The following is a 22,379-nucleotide window of genomic DNA, read 5'->3' on the forward strand; positions in this document are numbered from 1 at the left end:
ACACTAGTGCGCTGCGTTAGAAGTTCGTTTTGTTACCTCTCCGAGTGACGTATGTCACGGAGAGGTTCTGTAACGATCGTGTGTGTCTGTTTGTTTGTTTGTTTGTTTGTTTGTTTGTGTGTGTGTTTGTGTGTCTGTTGTTACACCCACGTGACCGCGTTCGCAATTTCCAAATCGGAGCAAACGTGTTCGCCATTTCCGAACTGCATTCACAGTCACGGAAATAGCTCCTCTACTTGAGTTCTCACACCACCATCTTCTGGTGTTTGTCCATTCCACACGGACACCAAACTGTACATACGGGCTTCTAATCACCATTATCTTCTGGTCCTCGTCCATTCCACTTGGACACCAGTCTGTACATACTAGCTTCTAATCACCACCATCTTCTGGTCTTCGTCCATTCCACTTGGACACCAGTCTGTACATACTGGCTTCTAATCACCACCATCTTCTGGTCTTCGTCCATCCCACTTGGACACCAGTCTGTACACCTGGCTTCTACACCACCATCTTCTGGTCTTGGTTTTTGTCCATCCCACATGGACACCAGTCTGCACACCTGGCTTCTACTCCATCGTCCTCGTTGAGTTTAAGACATTCGCGGCGATCAGCTAGGGTTACGAGAAACGTCTAGCCTCCCTAGGGTGGGTTGTCCACGATAGGTTTTCGCAATTGCGGTTGTTCTTGCTTTTAGCTGTAGTTCGACACCGTTATATACTACCTATTTGATTAAGGCGAAGCAACCGGCGTATGCTTCATTTCAAACGCCAATATTAGTCAAGTCTCTCAAGAATGTTTAATTGTTCTTTTTTAAAACGATGTAAGGTTCAATAAGGCGAATAACTAACGAAGAAAATATTAAATATTAATTATATTTATTTTAATATTTAAGATAATCTTGTTTCTCAATTCAAAATTAATACGGAAAGAGTTAAAAAGCAGTCTATGTTTTTGTCTGTGTGTGTCCGTCCGTTGTTACAGTAGTGCGCTGCGTTAGAAGTTCGTTTTGTTTTGATGTGTATAGAAATCCTACTGAACCATAATATTCCCTTTATCCTTAATATAAAGTGAAAATGTGGAAATATTTTTCGTAATTATGATGCATTTAGTACTTTTGTAGCTTTAAAGCTCTATTTCATTTTGATATTCCAAAGATTTTTTTTAATATTATTATTTAAAATGGATGTTTATATATTACTTAAGCTATACTACATCTGTTTATAGCATAATCCTTTCTAAAGTGAATACAAGCATAACGTTACTATGTTGGTCAAATGAACTTTTATTAGTCAATAGGCCTAGTGAACCAAAAAGTAAACGCTTGAGTTTGGTTTTCGTTTCTGTAATGCAGAGACATTAACGGTTCAGAGTGAGCCGAAAATTAAATACACTTATAAATAATTAGGCTTAGATTTTATGGTCATGGTGGAAATCTGGGCCGCGTTCAGCAGAGCTCAGCGCTGTTAGCAGTGTCCTACATAACGGGATTTTGTTTTTGAATTTTGACGTCACGGCGCATAGCGCTGAGCTAGCGCGGTCTTCAAAGAAAATAGTCGGCTTTTTGGATAACGTGACGTAAAACGCGTAGTTCTCAGCTTGGCGAAAAGACCATGGAGGAGTTAATACAAATAGCTCTATGGGACTATAGCTATTTAATTGGCGTGAAACCAGTTGATCACGCGAGAATTTTAAGAGATATGTTAGTTTAATTATAAAAGTTGTTAGCTATCTCTATAAAAATGTTATCATACAATTTTTGTTAAGCCTTGGTACCTTGCACGCTTTATGGCGCTAGCGTCATTTATAAAACGCCGATGACCGGAGAAAAGCTATGACGACAGACCTCACCGGTAAACATTTCCAAAATCCGCTGTCTTTTTTGGTGAGCTCTGCTGAACGCAGCCCAGACCAGTGAAAGGTCTGATCGTAATCGGATAATAGCTTCGTGTTTTCATGCTTTTTATGGTACGCATTTACTTTCAGTGTGTGTAGCCACAAATAAGCTTTGGTGTTATGTAACGTTAACAGTCATGTTGACAAACTTAGAAAATCGTTGAGATGAAACGAGAGGATAGTGTTTACATGGCAACCCTGTTGTGAATATGGCTTTGAACATAGAGGGCATACAGTTGAGGAGTAGAAAATCGGGCCTTTACAAACACGTAAAGGTAATATCCCTCCAAAGTTTTATCTCTTCATTTCCCGTTTTTACCCCATCGGATGATTTTAATGTGTACAAGTATATCATTATTGGATGTAAAATGTCGTCTGATTTACAGTATATTTGCTATGCTTTGTATACTGCTTTAATATTTCATAAATTTTAACTTAAGAAACATTTCCATATCTGGGTAAATAAGTTTGTAAGTAGTCGTCTTGACTCGGAGAGGTAATATTTTGGTTTTCCCAACTTGTTTTGATGTGTAAAGAAATCCTTCAGAACCTTAATATTCCCGTTTTACATAATATAAAATGAATATGTGGAAATATTTTTCGTAATTATGATGCATTTAGTACTTTTGTAGCTTTAAAGCTCCGTTTCATTTTGATTATCCAAAGATTTTTTTAATATTATTATTTAAAATGGATCTTTATATATTACTTAAGCTATACTACATCTGTTTATAGCATAATCCTTTCTAAAGTCACAGTGAATGTAAGCTCAACGCTGGTATGTTGGTCAAATGAACTTTTATTTGTCAATAGGCCTAGTGAACCAAAAAGTAAACGTTTGGGTTTGGTTTTCGTTTCTGTATGCAGAGACATTAACGGTTCAGAGTGAGCCAAAAGTTAAATACACTTTTAAATAATTAGGCTTAGATTTTATAATCATGGTGGAAATCTGGGCCGCGTTCAGAAGAGCCCAGCGCTGCTAGCAGTGTCCTACATAACGGGATTTTGTTTTTTGAAATTTGACGTCACGGTGCTTAGCGCTGAGCTAGCGCGGTCTTCAAAGAAAATAGTCGGCTTTTTGGATAACGTGACGTAAAACGCGTAGTTCTCAGCTTGGCGAAAAAACCATGGAGGAATTAATACAAATAGCTTTATGGGACTATAGCTATTTAATTGGCGTGAAACCAGTTGATCACGCGAGAATTTTAAGAGATATGTTATTTTCTAATTTTAATTATAAAAGTTGTTATCTATCTCTATAAATATGTTATCCTACAATTTTTGTTAAGCCTTGGTACCTTGCACGCTTTATTGCGCTAGCGTCATTTATAAAACGCCGATGACCGGAGAAAAGCTATGACGACAGAGCTCACCGGTAAACATTTCCCAAATCCGCTGTCTTTTTTGGTGAGCTCTGCTGAACGCAGCCCAGACCAGTGAAAGGTCTGATCGTAATCGGATAATAGCTTCGTGTTTTCATGCTTTTTATGGTACGCATTTACTTTCAGTGTGTGTAGCCACAAATAAGCTTTGGTGTTATGTAACGTTAAGTCATGTTGTTAAACTAAGAAAATCGTTGAGGTGAAACGAGAGGATAGTGTTTACATGCCAACCCTGTTGTGAATATGGCTTTGAACATAGAGGGCATACAGTTGAGGAGTAGAAAATTGGGCCTTTACAAACACGTAAAGGTAATATCCCTCCAAAGTTTTAACTCTTCATTTCCCGTTTTCCCCCATCGGATGATTTTAATGTGTACAAGTATATCATTATTGGATGTAAAATGTCGTCTGATTTACAGTAAATTTGCTATGCTTTGTATACTGCTTTAATATTTCATAAATTTTAACTTAAGAAACATTTCCATATCTGGGTAAATAAGTTTGTAAGTAGTCGTCTTGACTCGGAGAGGTAATATTTTGGTTTTCCCAACTTGTATTAGCTTATTATAGTTAGATTATTTAGGCTCCAACTAATACTCAGACGCAATATACAACATCAGGGAAAAGTCAGGGATTTTTAAAATGAGTGTGACATGTCAGAGAAAAGCCACAGATTTTTAAAATGAGTGTCACATATCAGGGAAGAGTCAGATATTTCGGGGTTGGAAATGGTTGGGCTCTACTAGCCAATTAAAGGCAGGATCATCTGGCAGCCCGAGCGTGTTTATCGTGTGAGGTAATACCAATCATTTCCAAAAAAAACAGTGCTGCCAGATTGATATATTATGCCTGTTCCCCAGTGTTAACAAGAAAAAGGATTATACTATAAAGTCGTAACTTCGTAAGACTCCCGTCAGACTCTTGACGAACTCCATGCAAGTAGAAATTAATTAATTAAGTGGAGTAGAAATTAACACACGTTAGAGAATTAGTCCTGAGTCATTTACGATAGTAGCTATCGTCTGTAAACAGACGATTATCAAGTTTGTTTGCTACTCCGGCAGACATTTTTCTGCTTGTGAAATTACCACTCTGCCCAAAAGGATCAGTGAACGGTAGTGCACCGTTGCAGTTTTTGCAATGGCTTGGGAAGAAATACGAAACATCCTGCGTTTAATAACTCCAAGTTGAGGAATAAGTTTTTAAAAACCTTGGCTCTCTCTATCACGGTTTTCCCTCTGTCTAAATTGAGTTTAAAACCTGTAGTGTATACGTTCTCAATATTACCTAAATGTGCATCAATTTCCGGTAGTATGGAACATACATATCGCAGCAAAGGGTGAATGGGAATACCCCCAACGTAAAAATCTCATCAAAAATATTCTTGTTTTGGTAAAGGAGCATTGAAGAACTTTTATACTTTCATTTAATACTATCAGCAAAGCGCTTAGACGTTGTTGCCGGACAACATTTTTGTAGGGCTAGATTACATTTCGGTCGTAAACACGGCACAAAACCATGCAGAAAAGGGTTTGACCAAAATTTTTGTGGCCTAGTCCGATGGCAATTCTTTCGGCCGGGCGTAACTTGCGTTATATTTTATCCGACGTTTTAGGTAATACGCTGGGGTTACATTCAATGAAATTAGTCGAAGTAACGACGTCATGCCTTTCAAGAGCGCACGCGTACGCGGGATTGATCGTTAATTGGTCAGCATTTTCTGTGGTGTTTGATATTAGTTTTTTACAAGTAGTTGACCAGGGCTCTTTGGAAACAATTTCACCAATATAGAAAATAAAAGTGTTAGTTTTCCCCTCGAGAAAGCACTCCCATCTGTCACATGACCCAAAAATACCCACTGCTGCTAACTTAAAACCTAGCTACTTCCGACTCAATTTAGAGGCGCAAGTGTACTTCATATTCAGTGGGCAGCTTTTTGGCTTAGTTGGGAATCCAAAATACATACAAATATTTATTTTGCAAGCTCTTTCGATTAAAGAAACATGCTCTTTCGATTAAAAAACATTCTCTTTCGATTAAAAAAACATTCTCTTTCGATTTAAAAAACAAGCTCTTTCGATTAAAAAAACAAGCTCTTTCGATTAAAAATATTTTTTCGATTAAAAAATATTCTTTCGATCTAAAAACACGTTCTTTCGATTAAAAATACGCTCTTTCGATTAAAAAACTACTCTTTCCATCTAAAAAACACGTTCTTTCGATTAAAAAACACGCTCTTTCGATTAAAAAACATGCCTTTTCGATTTAAAAATAAATTCTTGCCCGGAGTCTCCCTTTATTTAAAAAAGCTCGTTATTTCGAAGTATTGATAATAATTTCAAACATGTCAAGTCAAAAACATATAAGCTTTTAATGTATTATGTGTTATTGTAAGCACACAAAGGGTGTGGCTCTGTTTATTTCAAAATATTTTTCGTGTAATCGATTTCCTTTAACTGTTGTTATATGTAAATGTTTTCTATCACTCTTCATCTCATCTTTACTTAGCAAAACTAGAGGATATTTCTTGTCTTAATGAAAAGGCGCGAGTTGTTGCCCATTTACAGTTAAACCCTTCGGAAACAAAGTTCAAAGCACTCGAAGATATCTTAGTAACCATGGGTGCATCAATTCGCAAATCTACAACGAGTGAAATTAAGACCTTAACTACGAAAGATGACTTAACTTCTCGTCTGCCCATTATTGGTTCAAAAACACCGTTATTTATTAATATTTATTTTTGGACATCGGTGTTCATTTTGAAGTACTTGTTAGTGACGAAGTTAGTCTATACATATTACCATCCTAAACGTTATCTATTCCTTAATGGTAAACTTGCTAGTTTAATCGTATATTTGATTTTGATATACACTTTGGTGTACAAACGCCAAGAAATAAGGAAGATTTTTCAAGACTGTCTTTTACGCCTCAATTATGTTTCACCCCACGTTGTCACCCGCGTAAATAGAGTCATCAAGCGGTACGCCATCGTGGTAGTGGTTTTCAACGTCGCAGTTTTGGCACTTTTTTTGGCAACGGAGTTCTCTATAACTAAAGGCCGCAGTTCTAATGCAAACTACACTAATTTTTTAACTCTCGAATTTGATTTAAAACAAAACGTTACGCCATTGATGGAAACTACTTGCGCTGTGTTCTACTACACATCGGATACACTGACAATTCTCGCTGTTAGAGTATTTTTGATGATAACACCATTGTTGGCCTTTTTATACACAGCCGAACTGGCGCAACATTTATCGGTGATTCTTGAAGATACTTCTAACCCTCGGCAATTGGAAGTATTCAACGATCATTTTCTTTTTGTGGTTAACCACATTCGTCTGGTAAATGAAGCGATGGAGAAACTTCTGACGCTATGGTTCTGCGTGTCGTTGTATTCCACGTTCAGCAGCCTAATTTTTTGCATTTTAATGAGTCCCACCCTGACGTTAACATTGACTTGGATTCCTAATATGTTGCAGGAAACAATGATCACGTGTTTTGTTACAATTTGCGCTGCTAAAATACCGGAAGCCATGAATGAAGTATCAGTAAAATTGTTGGCATTATCGATGGATTTTTTGGCTAGGGGAAGAATGCGCGATTACATGTTTATCAAGTCGCAATTGCAAGGGGAAGATTTTGGCGTGAAAATTGCCGGGTTGTTCTTGATTACTAGAAAGTTGTTTTTGTCGTTTATTGGAATAGGAGCGACTTACGCCATTGTTTATATTCAACTTGATCCACATGTATTAAGGAAATTGCAGGGTGAAATTGCATGCAACAGTTCTACAAACTGAAAACATGGGGACGGTAAATTTTTGATTCATGGTGATAGTAGAATACGTAGTGCTAACTTCGTAAATGCAATTCAATTTAGAATATTCAAAAACAAGCACAACCCGTTAGTTCTACTTGCTTTCATATTGTAACCAAAGACATAATATCCAAGTGTTCTAGTGTAATTCGAAAAACTAACACACTATTGTTAAATTTTACACAGTGTTTAATGTAATTTCGTATATAATTTAAATAGAAAATCTCTATAATACTGACACTGTAAGAAATTTGCAGCTTGAACGTTAATTAAGAGTCTTGATATTTTGTCGTCCGGGCCATGGTTTTCGAGTTACGTCATTAGTGTTTTAGGGATGATTCCTTAATTAATTTAACACAGTTTCTTAATGAAAATTAAGGGGTCATCCGTAAAATACTACAATCTTAACTGGAAAACAGTGGCCCAAACGGCAAAATGCTATAAAACATTAAAAACTTTTATCTTTTAATATTGATAAATGCCAAATATGTCAATACAATTCATAACAGAGAACCTCTTGTCTTTTTCTTTGTTATTGTAAAACCCAAATTTATGTCATAATATTTCTTGTAAACATTTTCTGTTACATCAGTAGGATACTTTTCTTTTTTTAACCCCTCGCAATATTGCTTGCAAAAACACAAGAGTTCAACTCTTAGAAAAGACGTAGTCACTTTTAATCAACATGGGTGCATCAATTCGCAAATCCCCAACGATTAAAATTAAAAGTTTAACCAAAGAAGATTACGTTTCTTCTCGTCTACCCGTATTTGGTTCAAACACACCATTATTTGTCAACATATATTTCTGGTGTTCGGTGATAATGTTAAAGTACTTATTCGTTGTAAGAATAATAAATATATATTACTATCCACAATATCTTCACTTCATGCCGGTAAAATGATATCAAATATTGCGTCCTTGGATTCGACATACACCTTCATATACAAACGCAAACAAATTCGAGAAATCTTTCGAGGTTTTTCTCGTCTCAATAGTACTTCTCCACAAGAGGTGACCAGCATAAATAAAGCCATGAAACGGCACGTCATCGTGGCTACGGTGTTCAACGTCTTACTCTTATTCCTTCAGATATCGGTTGAGCCCGCAATAGTGGATAGCAAGAACTCAGTGGTGAATTTCAGCAATCTTTTGACACTTAGATTAAATTTAAACCAGATAGTGACACCATTGTTGGAAATAGTTGGCGCTTTGTTCTATATTTCATTGGAAGTTGCGAGTCTTTTCGCTTTGAGACTATTCTTGGTGATAACACTTTGGCTGGCCTTTTCATACACGGCCGAACTGGCACAACATTTATCGGTGATTTTAGAAGATACTTCCAACCCTCGGCAATTGAACGTTTTTAACGATCATTTTCTATTTTTGGTGAATCAAATTCGTCGAATTAATAACGTAGTGGAGAGACCTCTAGCGTTATGGTTCTGCGGATCTTTGTATTCGACGTTCAGCTGTCTAATTTATTGCATTCTAACCAACGGTAATGCCAACGAAAAAATATTTCTACACTTGGGTTGGGTTCCTTATATGTTGCAAGACATATTGATCACGTGTTTAATTACGATTTGCGCTGCTAAAATACCGGAAACCATGAAGGAAATTACCGAAAAACTGTTAGAATTATCGAAGGATTTTTTGGCTAGGGGAAGAATGCAGGATTACATGTTTATCAAATCGCAATTGCAAGGAGAATGTTTTGGCGTGAAAATTGCAGGATTGTTCCTGATTACCAAAAGGTTGTTTTTGTCGTTTTTGGGAATAGGAGCGACTTACACGATTGTGTATATTCAACTTGATCCACATGTATTAAGGAAATTGCAGGGTGACAATATATGCAACTCTTCTTCAAATTGAAAACATGGGAACAGTACATGTTTGATTCATGGTGATTTTAGATTACATAGTGCTAATTTTGTTAATGCAATTCAATTTACCATATTGTCGCTAGTATTTAGAAAACAAATTTCACTATTGCACCTTCTGGTATTTCTATTTGCTTTCACATTTCATACAAAGAACGTCAAAAATCACATTGGCATGATTTCAAAGTGTTCTAGTGCAACTCGTAAAAACTAACACATTATTCACTCTAAGAAATTGGGGTGTGCTTTAACACCTTTAAAAGTAGTTTATATGGGTCCAAATTTGACACCGTTTCAGGTGTGCATTTACACCCCTGAAAGTGTTTAATAACACTTATTTGAGCAATTGGTGGCAAAGATAAGAATAAAATGGTGCAACAGAGGTGTAGTTTAACACCTTTTTAACTCTTATATCGCACTGAAAGTGAATTTTTACTCTCATATTGGTGTTGTGCAACTCCTTAAAGGGTGCGGCATAGCACCTTTCAGAGTGTCGCTTCGCACCTTTAAGAGTGTCGCGTAACACCTTTAAGAGTTGGATATTCTAGTACTTTTCCTAGACTTAAGAGCAAAACCGATGACAGAAAAAACACTATAGCTACATTTTGACCACTCATGAGGCATAACTCAAATATCGAGTATGATTTTCTTGTTTAATTAAATTTTGATTTTCTGCCATTCCGCAATTAGTGCTATATTCATAGCATTGAGAGAACTTCATCCCCTATAGGGAGAAAAGTTCTCACATGCAGAACTATACCTCTTTAAGCGAGGGTTGTTGCGTATAAAGTCATTTTTACGGGTTTATAAACTTCTGAAAAAGGCAGAAAGTTTTTAATTCGTACAATTGCATAGGGTATTAAATTAGTTTTGGAGGCTATAATATTCAAGCAGTAGATATGGACGTTCTTGTTAAATTTAATAATCTCTTTTCACTAAGAGTTATTCGAGCACCAGAAACGCGTTTAATCTAATTTGCACTACAGATTTTACAAAGAAAACCCATTTAGTACTCTAATTTTTCTCAAAATAATGATAAAACATGTCACAAAAGCAAGTGCCCCACTTTGGCTTCTCAAGCTGGCCCTACTGTGAGGCCAGTACCTAACCTAGTCTCGTTTTTTAAGAGTATCACTTAACACCTGTAAGAGTGTCGCCTAACACGTTTAGCATAGTTTTATGAAGGTACAACACCGCCAGATTACCAATTTCATTGTAATTTTATTTAAAGGATAAAACTGTTTTCTTTCATGAATATCATCTTTAAAAAAGGTTTAACAATTACGTTTTTCAATAATTTTTTACTGTTTGTATTGACTTTAATATTAAGACATTAATGAAAATGAAAGACCTTATTTAAGAAACCCGCAGTATTATAATTTTTCATGTTTAATTTCGAACTGTGTTTTAATAGTGTTATTTTACACCGAATTTACACTTTAAATTTCTCCTAAAAAGTCAAGGTAATAAAACTCTCTTTTGGGTGTTTTTACGGTGTTTACACCGTTTTAACACAATTTTAACACTTCCATTTCTTAGAGTGTTGTTAAATCTTACTCAGTGTTTGATGAAATTTTGTGTTTAATGTAATACTGACACTGTGTATTGTTAAACAAAAAAGAAATTTCGTTCTGTACCCCCGCGCATTCATGTATTGTATTCAAATAAATGCTGTGTTTAAAAACTTTCCAGTGTATTAAAAAGTATATATATAAAAACCAAGCTTTTGTATTTTTCTTTGTTATTCTAAACCCATAAAGGGTGTGGTTAAATTTATGACATAATATTTCTTGAAAGTATTTTCTGTTGTAATATGTAGACACTTTTCTTTTTAAAACATTCGTGTTTGCTTGCATAAAAACTCAGGAGATCAAAACTTCGGAAAAGACGTTGCAATCTTGCGAAAAAGCTTTCATCAACATGGGAGCATCAATTCGCAAATCTCCAACGATTAAAATTAAAAATTTAACTAAAGATGATTACATTTCTTCTCGTTTACCCGTATTTGGTTGAAACACACCATTATTTATCAACATAAAGTTTCTGGTGTTCGGTGATAATTTTAAAGTACTTCTTCCTGATAAGAATAGTAGATATATATTACTATCCACAAATCATCACCTTGATGATATATTTTAATTAGTTTGTGGTACTCTAATATCTCATACTAAACGTTTTTAACACGTTTTTCTGTCAATTTGTTTTTCTCAGTAATGTTTAACGTCATAGAGAAATATAAGTTGAATGCCACCGGCTTAACACAAACACGATAGTTGAAATATGAGTTAGCTTGAGAAAATCCCTAGTCTTGAACAAAAGTGTCACAATTTAAGCATTGCTATGTTTTTCTTAGCTTTTTATAGCGAAAGCTAAAATGTATGGGGAAGCTTTCCTTGTCCGTTTTTGATTTACCTTCAGTTTGAAAAGTTATTTTATTTTAGGGAAGATTTACAATCTCACCAACTCTCTTTACAAAATTCCGAAATGAGTTTAGTAAATCTTCAAAGGGTGGCAATTAAAGAGGTATTTTGCGAAATTATTGCAATATTCCTTGTTTTGGGGAATCTGGAAGTTATTGAAACTTTGTTTTTAGGAAATGGACTACGAGGAAGATTGTAACTATGATCACTTGAGCAAAGATGATCTAATCAATGAAGTAAAAGCTAGAGATGATCGAATTAGGAAACTGGAAGCCGAGGTATTTTTCTAAGTATAGGGGTTTTTTAGCAGTGTGAAATTGAGCACAGAGATATGAGAAACTTTAAATGGACAGTTGTTGAATCAGGTGTCCCTTAAAATAGAACCAAACTCTATGAGTGGGTTAATTAATTAAGGTTATTGGTTAAAACACCTATCAGGATTGGCACAAAGCTAAGGGGATTGGCAACACGTCCTTCGTTTCTTTATTAACAAAGAAACCCGACGAGGGCCTTTGTTGCTGATCCCCTTCTTGCGTGTCATTATCTCCCGCTTTTTCTCGCTTGCCCTTTTAAAATACGTTTAGCCAAAGAAACTCCGAAGATTGTTTTGTAATGGAATCTCATTTTGTTTAGTGTAATGTTTTAATTTCAAAAATGGCAAAAGAGAGAGTGAAAACATCATTAACGATAAATAAGCAAATAGACGAAATTGAAAGACTCAATAGGGTCATTAAGGAGTTGGAAAATAGAATCAAAGATCTGATGGTATGGAACAGTTTCACTTTCATACTCGATTGGAAAGAGAATTACTTTAAGAATGAGAGTTATTGTTAATTGTTTAAAAAATAGGAGAAAAGTGGGATACTTCAATTAGCTAACGATGAATTAGTGAAAACTGAACCCGTTGAAAATGATTCTGGAATTAATGGCCAGGAGTTAACCCTTCCTATTGTGATGCACAATGTCCAAGGCAACCTGTGTAAAGAAAATATAAGTCAAGAATCACCTGTTTTTGAACCTCAATATGTTGCGGAGGTTTACAATACAAACACAGAAACTGAAATTACCTCAAAAAAAATATGAAAATATGGGGTTTATAACGCGAAATACGAATCCGTGTGTCCCTAAACTGAAATACAGTGACAGTTTGCCTCAAAGTGCGCCTTCACCAAAAATTAAGGTCGAAAACCAATTCGAAATGACTCCTGACACGAACACGGAAAGCGATTTGCCACGAGAACCTCTTGAGAACAATATTAACATTAACGACTCTCTTCTTAAATCGCAAAGTGTCTCGACAGAGGGGGACACTGAGGTTTATACAACTCAATCGAAGAAGTTTCGTGTTCCTGAATTGAATGTTGAAACCGAGAAACATTTGGATCTTTCTCTTAACGCAAATGTCGAAAGCGATTCATTAGGAGCCCCAGAAAACGAACTTGATGATAACCAATCCGACATCGCCTTGACAGGTGCAAAGAAAAGTGATGGACAAAATCAAAGTGTGGAACTGTTTGTCGATCCGAGCTCATTGAGTGTGCCAGTGCTTGTTCCTAAACTAGAACGTAACCCAATTAAACTATCAGAATTGAACCTCGTCCCTATGGAAAGCGATTTACCCGAAGTTCCAATTGCAGTTCAACATAATAGTTCGGAGTCCAACACGGAGACATTAGAAGATGTCGCTCCAAAGAATCCAGAAGGTCAAACCTCATCGCCTCGTTCGGAAATTGCAGGCAAGTCATTTCATTCTTTAATAGTCTTGAGTACCTAGATTGAGAAGTCGTATTTCTAAGGAACTATTTCCGACTTCTTGGTATAAAGTCTAATAGCGTATTCCATTTGAATGCTCTGAGATCGCTCTCGATTTGCTCAATAAAATCCGAATATATTTTTTTTTTTTTTCATCTTTCAAAAATCGCGAATGTGGGAGACACGAACTCCCTGCCGGAAAATCAGTGTTCAGTTTTAGGATCTAATTCCGCTTTAAACTTAGATCAAAACTAATCTTGGGTTATATTAATTCAAAATCTATAACGTCACATTAAAACGCGAAGCAGGAAAAAAATCTTCAACTGTTATTAGTGTTTCTTTGCAAGCACACTGAAAATTAATTAAGCCAAAGAACAAGCCATTAACAAATGGGGGGGAAAAAACCCTTGTTCGTGATCAATGTGCTCTAGACTTTGAAAAAGCATCTGTAAATAGAATGGATTTGAAGGCTACAGATATCCTATATGGAACATATTTAAATGTGTTGGACAAAGGCAAAGCGTTCACACTTTTATGTTATTTATAAAATTCTACATAACATTTATTGAATTGAATAATGAAACTTTCCCAAGGGTCTTCACTCTTTTCTTATTTCGACAACAGAGAGTGGCTACGAGGACGAATTAAAGGGGTAACTTGTCACCATGCAGCGTCACCTAGCATTTGATTCCCTAAAAATCCGTTAAATATTTTGAGAGCGAAGAAAAGTTTGAAATACGACCCTTCGGCAATATACGTCGTTTTTCATATTTTTATATATTTTCTGTGGGGAAGTTAAGAAGGAACGTACAATGGGGTTCTAAAGTTCAAATATTAAACTGATTATAAAAGGGGTGTACAACGTCATATTTCAAAGGTTAACGAAGAAAAATGCTTCAAATATGATCAGTGCTAATATAGATTCAGGCGCAAGTGTCATTTAATCGCGCATAAACACATTCATAGCGCTGAAAAACTCTTCAAATATGATCAGTGTGACTGTGGGTGTTTTTAACTTTTTACCTCGGTAAACATACTTAATCAAAGCTACTTTTTTCCTCTCCAATTGACATATGTCATTGAGAGTCACTGTCTGGGACGTTTCTGCAAGGAAGATGGAGATAGGGAAGTTTCGTGTAACGCTATAACTCCGGTCGCCCAAAAATCCCGTTTTCGGCGTGGATGTGCATGCGCGCACGCGCCGCACTTTTCTCGCGCATCGTGCTGAGGACAGGCGCCTCTACCGATTTCCTGCGCAGTTCAAACCAACGCCGAATATAAGTCATGTGACCTGCTACATTTCGTGATGAGAGATTCCTATACTGACCAAACTTCCCTATCTCCATGTTCCTTGGTTTCTGTGTCGTCTTTTTTGCAATAGAGCGCGTTCGCAGGTTGCGTATGGAAGTAAAAGTGTTCACGTTTTCCGACTTACAACAAATGTTCGGATCTGTTCTTATCCTGCTCTTTAATGATTCATAACTATTATGAACCTCGTATTTTTGTTATTAAATCAGTCCTACATACTTCAACATAAGTTTCATCTTGCAATAAGTTCTGATGAACCTGTCTTAAAACGATTGAATGAAAATTAATTTGAGAGCAAAGAAAAGTTGAAAGTACAACCTTTCTGTTTTCGAGCCAAGGTTTCTCCTCCATTTAAGTTGATCTTCATCCCCTTTTTGTTGATGTGCTCGTTTACTCATCTGCTAAGGCCTTAATCAACACTGTTTCTACACAAGGTTAGTGGAAAAGGCAAAAATTGCTATAATGGTTTCAACACACCTTATTTATTCTGTAACGCACTACCATGAAGTTCGCTTGAACGTTATTGTATTTTTGATATTAAATTGTAAATGATGTTTGTGATTTTATATTTTCTGTAGGGAAATTGAAGAAGTTATATTTAGTTCAAAATCAAACTTAGTATGGATGAAATCTATAACGTCACATAAAAACGCTGAAAAGAAAAAGTCTTTAACTGTGATTAGTGTTTCTTTGCAAGCACACGGGAAATTAATTTGGTCAAACAATTAACAAGCCATTTACAAATGGAGAAAAACCCTTGTTCGTGATCAATGTGCCTTAGGAAGAACGCTCTTGGGTAAATATAATGGATTTGAAGACTACGCAGCCAAAAAAAATTCATTAATATCATCAGAAGTAAATGAACCGAAGTTGTCAAACTCCTATTGTTTTAATGTTAAGGGCAATTGCCCATTACCCCCTCCCCACCCCGACCCTATTTCGCGCTTTTCATGACGTCTATCCATCGCGCCGTTTTTAAAGGGCGCCCTCGAACGGTCGAGAGAGACTTTAGACTAGAGTATGCTTGAGTGAATTAAAATGGCGGCCTTCATAGGTGGGGTTTGTTCAACAGTTGGCAACGAAAGCTGGCTGAATGAAATTGTAAGAACTAAAAACCTGAATACACAAAGTAATTTTAATTTATTGCCCAAAGTGGAAACTAAAAATAAAGCGTTAACGTGTAAAATAGGAGAAATTGCTCTTAAAAACAAAGATTCTGGCAACAAAGAGGCTAAGCCTTTGAAGAAAATGACATTGTAAAGCATAGGCGTTTGAGGCTTACATTGGATTTTAAGCTTGTTGTACAAAGCGACCAAATTTTCCACATACCTTTTCGCAGTATCAGATTCTATTAATTTTAGGTACGAATCAAGTCTCGAAAGCACAAAAAACCGCTTAACATTCGCAAGGTATGCTAAAATATCTTTCGGCAAATTTCCCACTTAAAAATTAATTCAGTTCATCTACAGCCACAGACTAAATAGAAAACTACATGAAGAGCTAAGCTTAGCAATAGCAGACGCCAAATTTTTGTAATCCCCATCTCCAAAGGTCGCTCTCAGATGGCGCTTCAGATAGTATCCCATCAACCATTGCATGACCTTTCTCAGTAGAAAATGGGGAACAAATAATTAAATGTTTCAACCCCCTCGACGGGGCCAATGCATTTGGTTAATTATCCATTCTTTGATAACTTCGGTTCATTTACTTCTGATATCATATATGGAACATATGTGTTGGACAAAACGTTCACACTTTTTATGTTATTTTTAAGATTATGCATAACGTATATTTAAACTGTAGCACTTTCTACCTTTCATCCTGTTGAATAATGAATATAATAAAATGCCATCTTTAGCGTCATCGCTGGTACTACTTATTTCAGCCAAAATTACTTTAACAACAGAGAGGGGTGTTAGAACGAAATAAATTGGTAACTTGTCATTACGCAGCGTCACCTAGCATTTGATTCACTGAAAATCCGTTGAATATGGTTAGAGCAAAGGAAAGTTTAAAATACGTCCGTTTGATTTTCGAGCCAAAGTTTCTTCTCCATTTAAGTTGATGTTCATCCTCTTCTAATATGCTCGTTTCTTCATCAGCTAACGCCTTTGATCAACAACGCTTCTTTTCATAAACACTGTTTTCGTTCGCCTCAGCATTACATTTTAATGAAGTTCCCTTGAATGTTACTGTATTAGTGTATTTTCGATACTAAATAAATGATATATGATATATGTCGTTTTAATGTTTTATATAATTATAATCGTTAGGGATAAGATTACAGGAACTGTGTAACCTCCACATGGCTAGACTTACGACAAATGTTGGCGCATCTATTCTTATGCTGCTCTTTAATGATTCATAACAATTATGAACCTCCTATTTTCGTAATTAAATCAGTCCTACATACTTTAGAATTAGTTTCATCGCGCAGAAAGTTCTAATGAACCTATCTTAAAACGATTTAACGAAAATTAATTTGCGAGCAAAGAAAAGTTAAAAGTACAACCTTTCGGATTTGCATTTATTTAAGTTTATCTTCATCCCCCTTTTTGTTGATATGCTCGTTTACTCTAGGCTAACGCCTCAATTGATCAACTCGCCTTTTTTCTGCGTTTTCGTGCGCATTACCTTTTTTATGAAATTCGCTTCGAGGGGCTAGTCATTCGCCAAAATTTTGTACACCTGATTACTGATTTCTGAATTTTTATATGAATTCCTATGATTACTGGACGAATTCCTTGATTTCTGTGATTACGATTATTTTCGGTGATTTCCATAATCATTACACTGATTTCCAGTTATTTCCGCTGATTACTTGTGATTTCCGTTTGAATTCCAATGCATTCCGGTGATTTTTTGGTGAATGCCGTGATTACCACTGGATTCCTCGAGAATTTCGATGAATACAGTGATTATTTCTATTTCAACTGTTATGATTTTTATTTTGGATTTTCGAATTCCTCCATTGATTATGCGTGATTATTTCACGAAAGGCGTGATTACCGAGGTGATTACAAAAGATTACTAGTAAATCATGTGATTATTTCTAATTTTCTCAAGATTTTACGTGATTTCCAGTGATTATCGGAGATTTATGATTACCTTTGATTACCCGCAGAAATGATTTTGATTACTGATGATTTTCAAAGAATTCTAGAAATCAAGTAATCGATTTCTGCTGTTTTGTACACCTGATTATTCAAGTGACTAACCCCTCGATTCGCTTGAATGGAAAAGTATTTTTTGATACTAAATTTGTGCTTTTTATATTTTCTGTAGGTAAATTCCATCAACGCATTCACAGTGGTGAAAAACCCTTTAAATGCGAACAGTGTGATTATGCAAGTACGTGGAAGAGTGATTTGATCAAACACTGGCCTATTCACAGTGGTGAAAACCCTTTAAATGCGAAAAGTGCGAATATGCTAGCTCGATCAATAGTACTTTGATGAAACATCAACGCATTCACAGTGGTGAAAAACCCTTCAAATGTGATCAGTGCGACTATAAATTTACGCAGAAGAGTAATCTGACCGTACATAAACGTAGAAGACACATGCACGATTAGATGGATTTACATTTTAAATGTGTTGGACAAAAACCCTATTTAATCCTTTTCTGAAATGAATGAATGGGCCAAAACTGTGTCGCCATTTTCAGAACTAATATGAATTGAACTGAGTTTCATTTTCATATCATATAAAACAACATAACAGTAATGTTACTTTTCATAGTTAAACAAGATTAACACAATTTTTTAAAATACAATTTTTGTTAATTTAGCGTTATTTAGATTTAAGACAAAATCTGAGTTTAAAAATACTCATATAGCCTATTTTGTGCAAATGAAAAGTTAATTCACGAAAATAGATCATTATGGTATTTGTATTAACAATTTTAAAGTAGCTACGTGTAAAGCGTGTCTTTTTCTTTTCGAAACAAGTCTATTTTCAGTAACGTGACTTGTTTTCCATTCTTTTTATGAATTTGTTCCAGTTGCCTATGTAAAATGTTTTGTAGTCTCGAAGAATTTTGCGCGATAATTGAAAATGTATTTTTTCTAATAATATTTTACAATCTATTTGAAAAGTTACTAACTTATTTAAAAAACTAAACTTCAGGTAAGTTAATCTGTTTCTAATTGTTAGAAGCCTGTGGTCATTTAAGATATTAATGTAATCGTATTGTCAGCGTTTTAAAAACCTGTCATATACGATTTGAACGAATTGTCAGTAATAGACCCGTTTCAAAAAGGGCGAGGGGCAAAGTAAAGTATGCTTCATATAGGGTTACAACGGAAAATCAGAAAGGTAAAAGAGATAGATAGTGGAAAACATAGAGTAAAGATAAAATATTAAGTCCCGCCTCCGTTTCCACCCTCCACCCACCCATGAGGGGGATTGTCGACTATCACGCGCGCACCGGACGCCTTTTTAGGCCTTCTTATAGTAAATCCCTTCTTGGTTCTATACCCAAAAAGAATTATTGGCTTAACTTTATACTATATTTCGAAAAAATGAAGTCGTTGTGTAAATAACGTTTTTATTATACAGTTAAATAATATCACGATAATAAGATGCTGACAGTGTTATCATCGCTAAGTTTATCCAGTTGTCTTATATTAATTTAAGACTTGGAAAGAACCATTTCAAAATGTGTTAATTTTAAATTATTCTATTGGTTCACTTAAACTACGTTTTGATGACGTTGCTGATGGGGGCGTCGAAAAATACGTAATTCCGTTTTGCCTCTATCTCTATGACCCGACTTTTCTTTCATACCCCCCATCCCGGGGAAGGGGGTCCGGGGCTTTGACGCGCGCCCACATTACTCTGTTCTCCATTCCTACTTCTAAAATTAAATCTATCCCTGCTATGGCAAAATAGAATTTATTGCAACACATGTCTCAATGAAATTTCTGGTCATTCGAATCAATAGAATCGTCCGTGGGCGTATCATCGAGTGGGCTATGACTTTCCTACTTGGAGAAGAGAGTGGGATGGAGACTTCATCTCTTTACCTATAAAGTAGCCTCTATAAACACATCTATGGCAACTACGTTCTCCGAGCATCCTCGCTGTTTCGGTATGGGGTAATACGGTACGAAAACGTCAAAGATGCCCATTATGTCTTAAAAATAGAAACTACTCTCATACAAATACAATGGTGCTACGCGGCAGAACTTAATAATCAACTATGGAAGGGTAGTGGCGTCCGCAAGGTACTCCTATAGAATTTCATTGCCGCACATGTTCCACCAACATTTTACTCCAGCCAAAAGTGGATGAGAGGAAAAGTATGAAAATGGCCAAAAGTCGCGAGTCATCAGAGTTTCGCCGTAGTTGACCGTTTTATTGGCGTAGCTACACTGGGCCTGTTCACTCCCTTAAAATAGGTCTTGTGTTAATTCGCGCTTACACGGTTACCGTCGTCTGCTATTGTGTATGCTAGAACTTCCTCGATTTGTGTTTGTAGTCAGGAGTCTCAGGACAGAGTAGCTGGTAATGTTTTAGAAGGTATTTGAAGGTATAAGGTTATCGAAGCAATAGAAAAGAGCACTTTAAACTAGATACGTTTAAAACAAATCTCGGTAATTTAGCAGCTTGCGTCGTGATGCGCGTGATCGAGTGGGCTATGGTTAAACCAAGGAGCATAAATGTCTGAACTACTTTCAGTCGCGAGTTTGCAAGTCCATTAGTCACTAGTAAACTAAATAGTTATTGGCAAAACTTTGATGTCCGCGTTTTTAAACACAGGCTCTATGGCCATTGTCATACTTTCCCTCTCATCCACATTTGCTCCAGCCCACTATCTCCTCCAAGTTAACTCATTGAGCTTCCATGGAGCAATGAAAATGGGAGAAGTATTTAAGGTCATCAGTTAAAGACCGTTTCTGCAGAATAGAGGTCTGCAATTTTTATTGTTCCTTGATAGCGCTCATTCGCCTTGAAAAGTTCATATTTAGAATTGAATAATTCTCTCTTTGAAGCACTTTATTTAAAATTTCAAAAGGGAAATTAGGGAATGCTGGCCAGGCTAGGAAATAAGACAAGTTTACAGGTCAAAAACCAGTTTATTAATAGCTTGGACCACTTTTTTCATTCAAAACGAGAGGGTCACTGGTCCCAATGACTAGTTTATTAATTCCTACTTTTATTAAAAATTGATATTTCATTTTAACATAAATTTCGACTCCATGAGTCCAGTTGTGTATACAACCCTAAGCCGAGAGAGATTTTTTTAGAAGAGAGAACGACCACAAGTCCTGGGACCAGTAGAAAAATAAATAGGGGAAGGGTCACTGGTCCCGGTACCAGTTTCATATTTAAGACATCAGGGGTCACTGGTCCGGAGGACTAGTTCAGAAATAAACCTTATTTCCAAGCCTGATGCTGGCAGCGTGCCGCCCTTATACCGTCGTCTGCTACCGTGACTGCTACACAATTTAAACCGAAATTGGCCCCAACCTAATACCCTCGCAATTTATTTGGCAAACATTGGGGGAATGATTTTCGTAAAGGAAAAGTTACGTCTTTAGAGCACGGAGTCTTTATCGTTATACGGAGGGGCAAAGCGGTAGCTTCTAGTGTACAAAATTACATCTCCCGGCACCGTCTCACTCAATCTGTGGGTGGGGAATGTGAGGAGGGGAAATTTGGGCTTTCAAGGCCATTCTGGTTGTTTTCGTTTCCGGTGAAAATGGCGGCGCTCGCTCTCTCAGCTCAGTCATCAACTACTTAAAATTGAGATGAATTCCTAAGAATTAATTTATTTTTTAGAGAATTACAAGCGCGAAACGATGGTTAAAAAGAAATGCGAGTACTCTTTGTGTTGGAATAGGGAAAATTATGTCAAATCAAGGCCTAAGAGCGTAGATGTTACCTATTTTCCGTTTCCGAGGCCTAGGCTTAATCTTGAAAAATGTAAAAGATGGATTTCTGCTTGTGGACGTTTTGATGATCGAATTACTATTGAAAAAATTAATAAATCCACGTATTATATTTGCTCTGCTCATTTTGTGGGGGGTCATGGACCAACAGACGAGAACCCTGATCCCTTACCTTTTGAAGAAACACTGGATAGTCTTCAACTAATGGTGAGTTTTAAAGTTAAGTTTTTCAAATTGAAAGTGCCGTAGTTAATTATTAATTTGAATATTAGTATCAGAATGCTGATATTTCTTCAGATGTGAATGAAATTTCAACCCAAAACACCCAAGGCTTGGAATGTGAAATATCAAATGAAGACCAGATACCCACATTAAAAACATCGGAAGATTCTCAGACAGTAGTGCGCCTATTATCAATAGAAACTCCTGAAATGCTAGCAATACCTAGTAAAACTAATGAAATATTGTTTATGGTATGTTATTGAACCTTTTAATTGTAAAAGCATCTTTTTGGAATTTCACCCTTGATATATTTAGAATGAAATTGCAACGAGTACTCCACTGAAACCAGGGCACGAGCCAAACTTTGTAAGCTATACCAGTGTCAGAAAAAGAAAAGTTGCTCAAATATTTTGATATATCTGAAGCAAATTCAACTGAATTAAGTTTTACTGAAGTGGAATCTGAAGTTTCCCTAGCAAACCAATCTGATCAAAGTAGCGAAACCATTTTATATAGCCTTTTATCAAAAACGGGTACAACGTCAGAAGATTCCGTTTCAATTAACACAAGACAAATTGCTACAGAAGCTTTAAGTACTAATTTAGATGACACCATTATGGATGTATCATTTTCTGCCAAAAATCAAACTCTTGAAAATAACGCAACCTTCCAGCCTAAAGTTAATAATGAGAAAATATACACAGAACATTTAACAATATCTTTTGGAGATAATCCAATACCTAATGGCTGGTTAGTCACTACTTTGGATGATAGCGTTATGTTCTCAAAATTGGATTTAGAAAA

General features: G+C 36.1%; 2 protein-coding genes across 3 annotated transcripts in view; both read left to right on the forward strand.

Annotated features, from left to right (window-relative positions):
• The window catches only part of LOC149679365 (uncharacterized), a 78,899-nt gene extending 60,354 nt beyond the window's left edge, over positions 1–18,545 (forward strand). For both annotated transcript variants that reach the window (XM_089835087.1, XM_089835088.1), the window contains one exon: positions 17,744–18,545. In XM_089835087.1, coding sequence (XP_089691213.1) covers positions 17,744–17,913 — 170 coding nt within the window. In that variant the 3' untranslated portion in view covers positions 17,914–18,545. The remainder of the gene's footprint in view (positions 1–17,743) is intronic.
• LOC149679371 (uncharacterized) lies at positions 11,425–12,620 on the forward strand. The gene is made up of 4 exons (XM_089835127.1): positions 11,425–11,501; positions 11,572–11,676; positions 12,032–12,163; positions 12,248–12,620. Exons 1-4 carry the CDS (start codon positions 11,463–11,465, stop codon positions 12,479–12,481), a joined length of 510 nt encoding a protein of 169 aa, XP_089691253.1. The 5' UTR covers positions 11,425–11,462; the 3' UTR covers positions 12,482–12,620.
• Positions 18,546–22,379: the final 3,834 nt, after the last annotated feature.

The sequence above is a fragment of the Phalangium opilio genome, unplaced genomic scaffold (genome assembly GCF_054372755.1).
Source record: "Phalangium opilio isolate 3A_F unplaced genomic scaffold, DU_Popi_V2 ptg000041l_1, whole genome shotgun sequence".
Taxonomy (NCBI): domain Eukaryota; kingdom Metazoa; phylum Arthropoda; class Arachnida; order Opiliones; family Phalangiidae; genus Phalangium; species Phalangium opilio.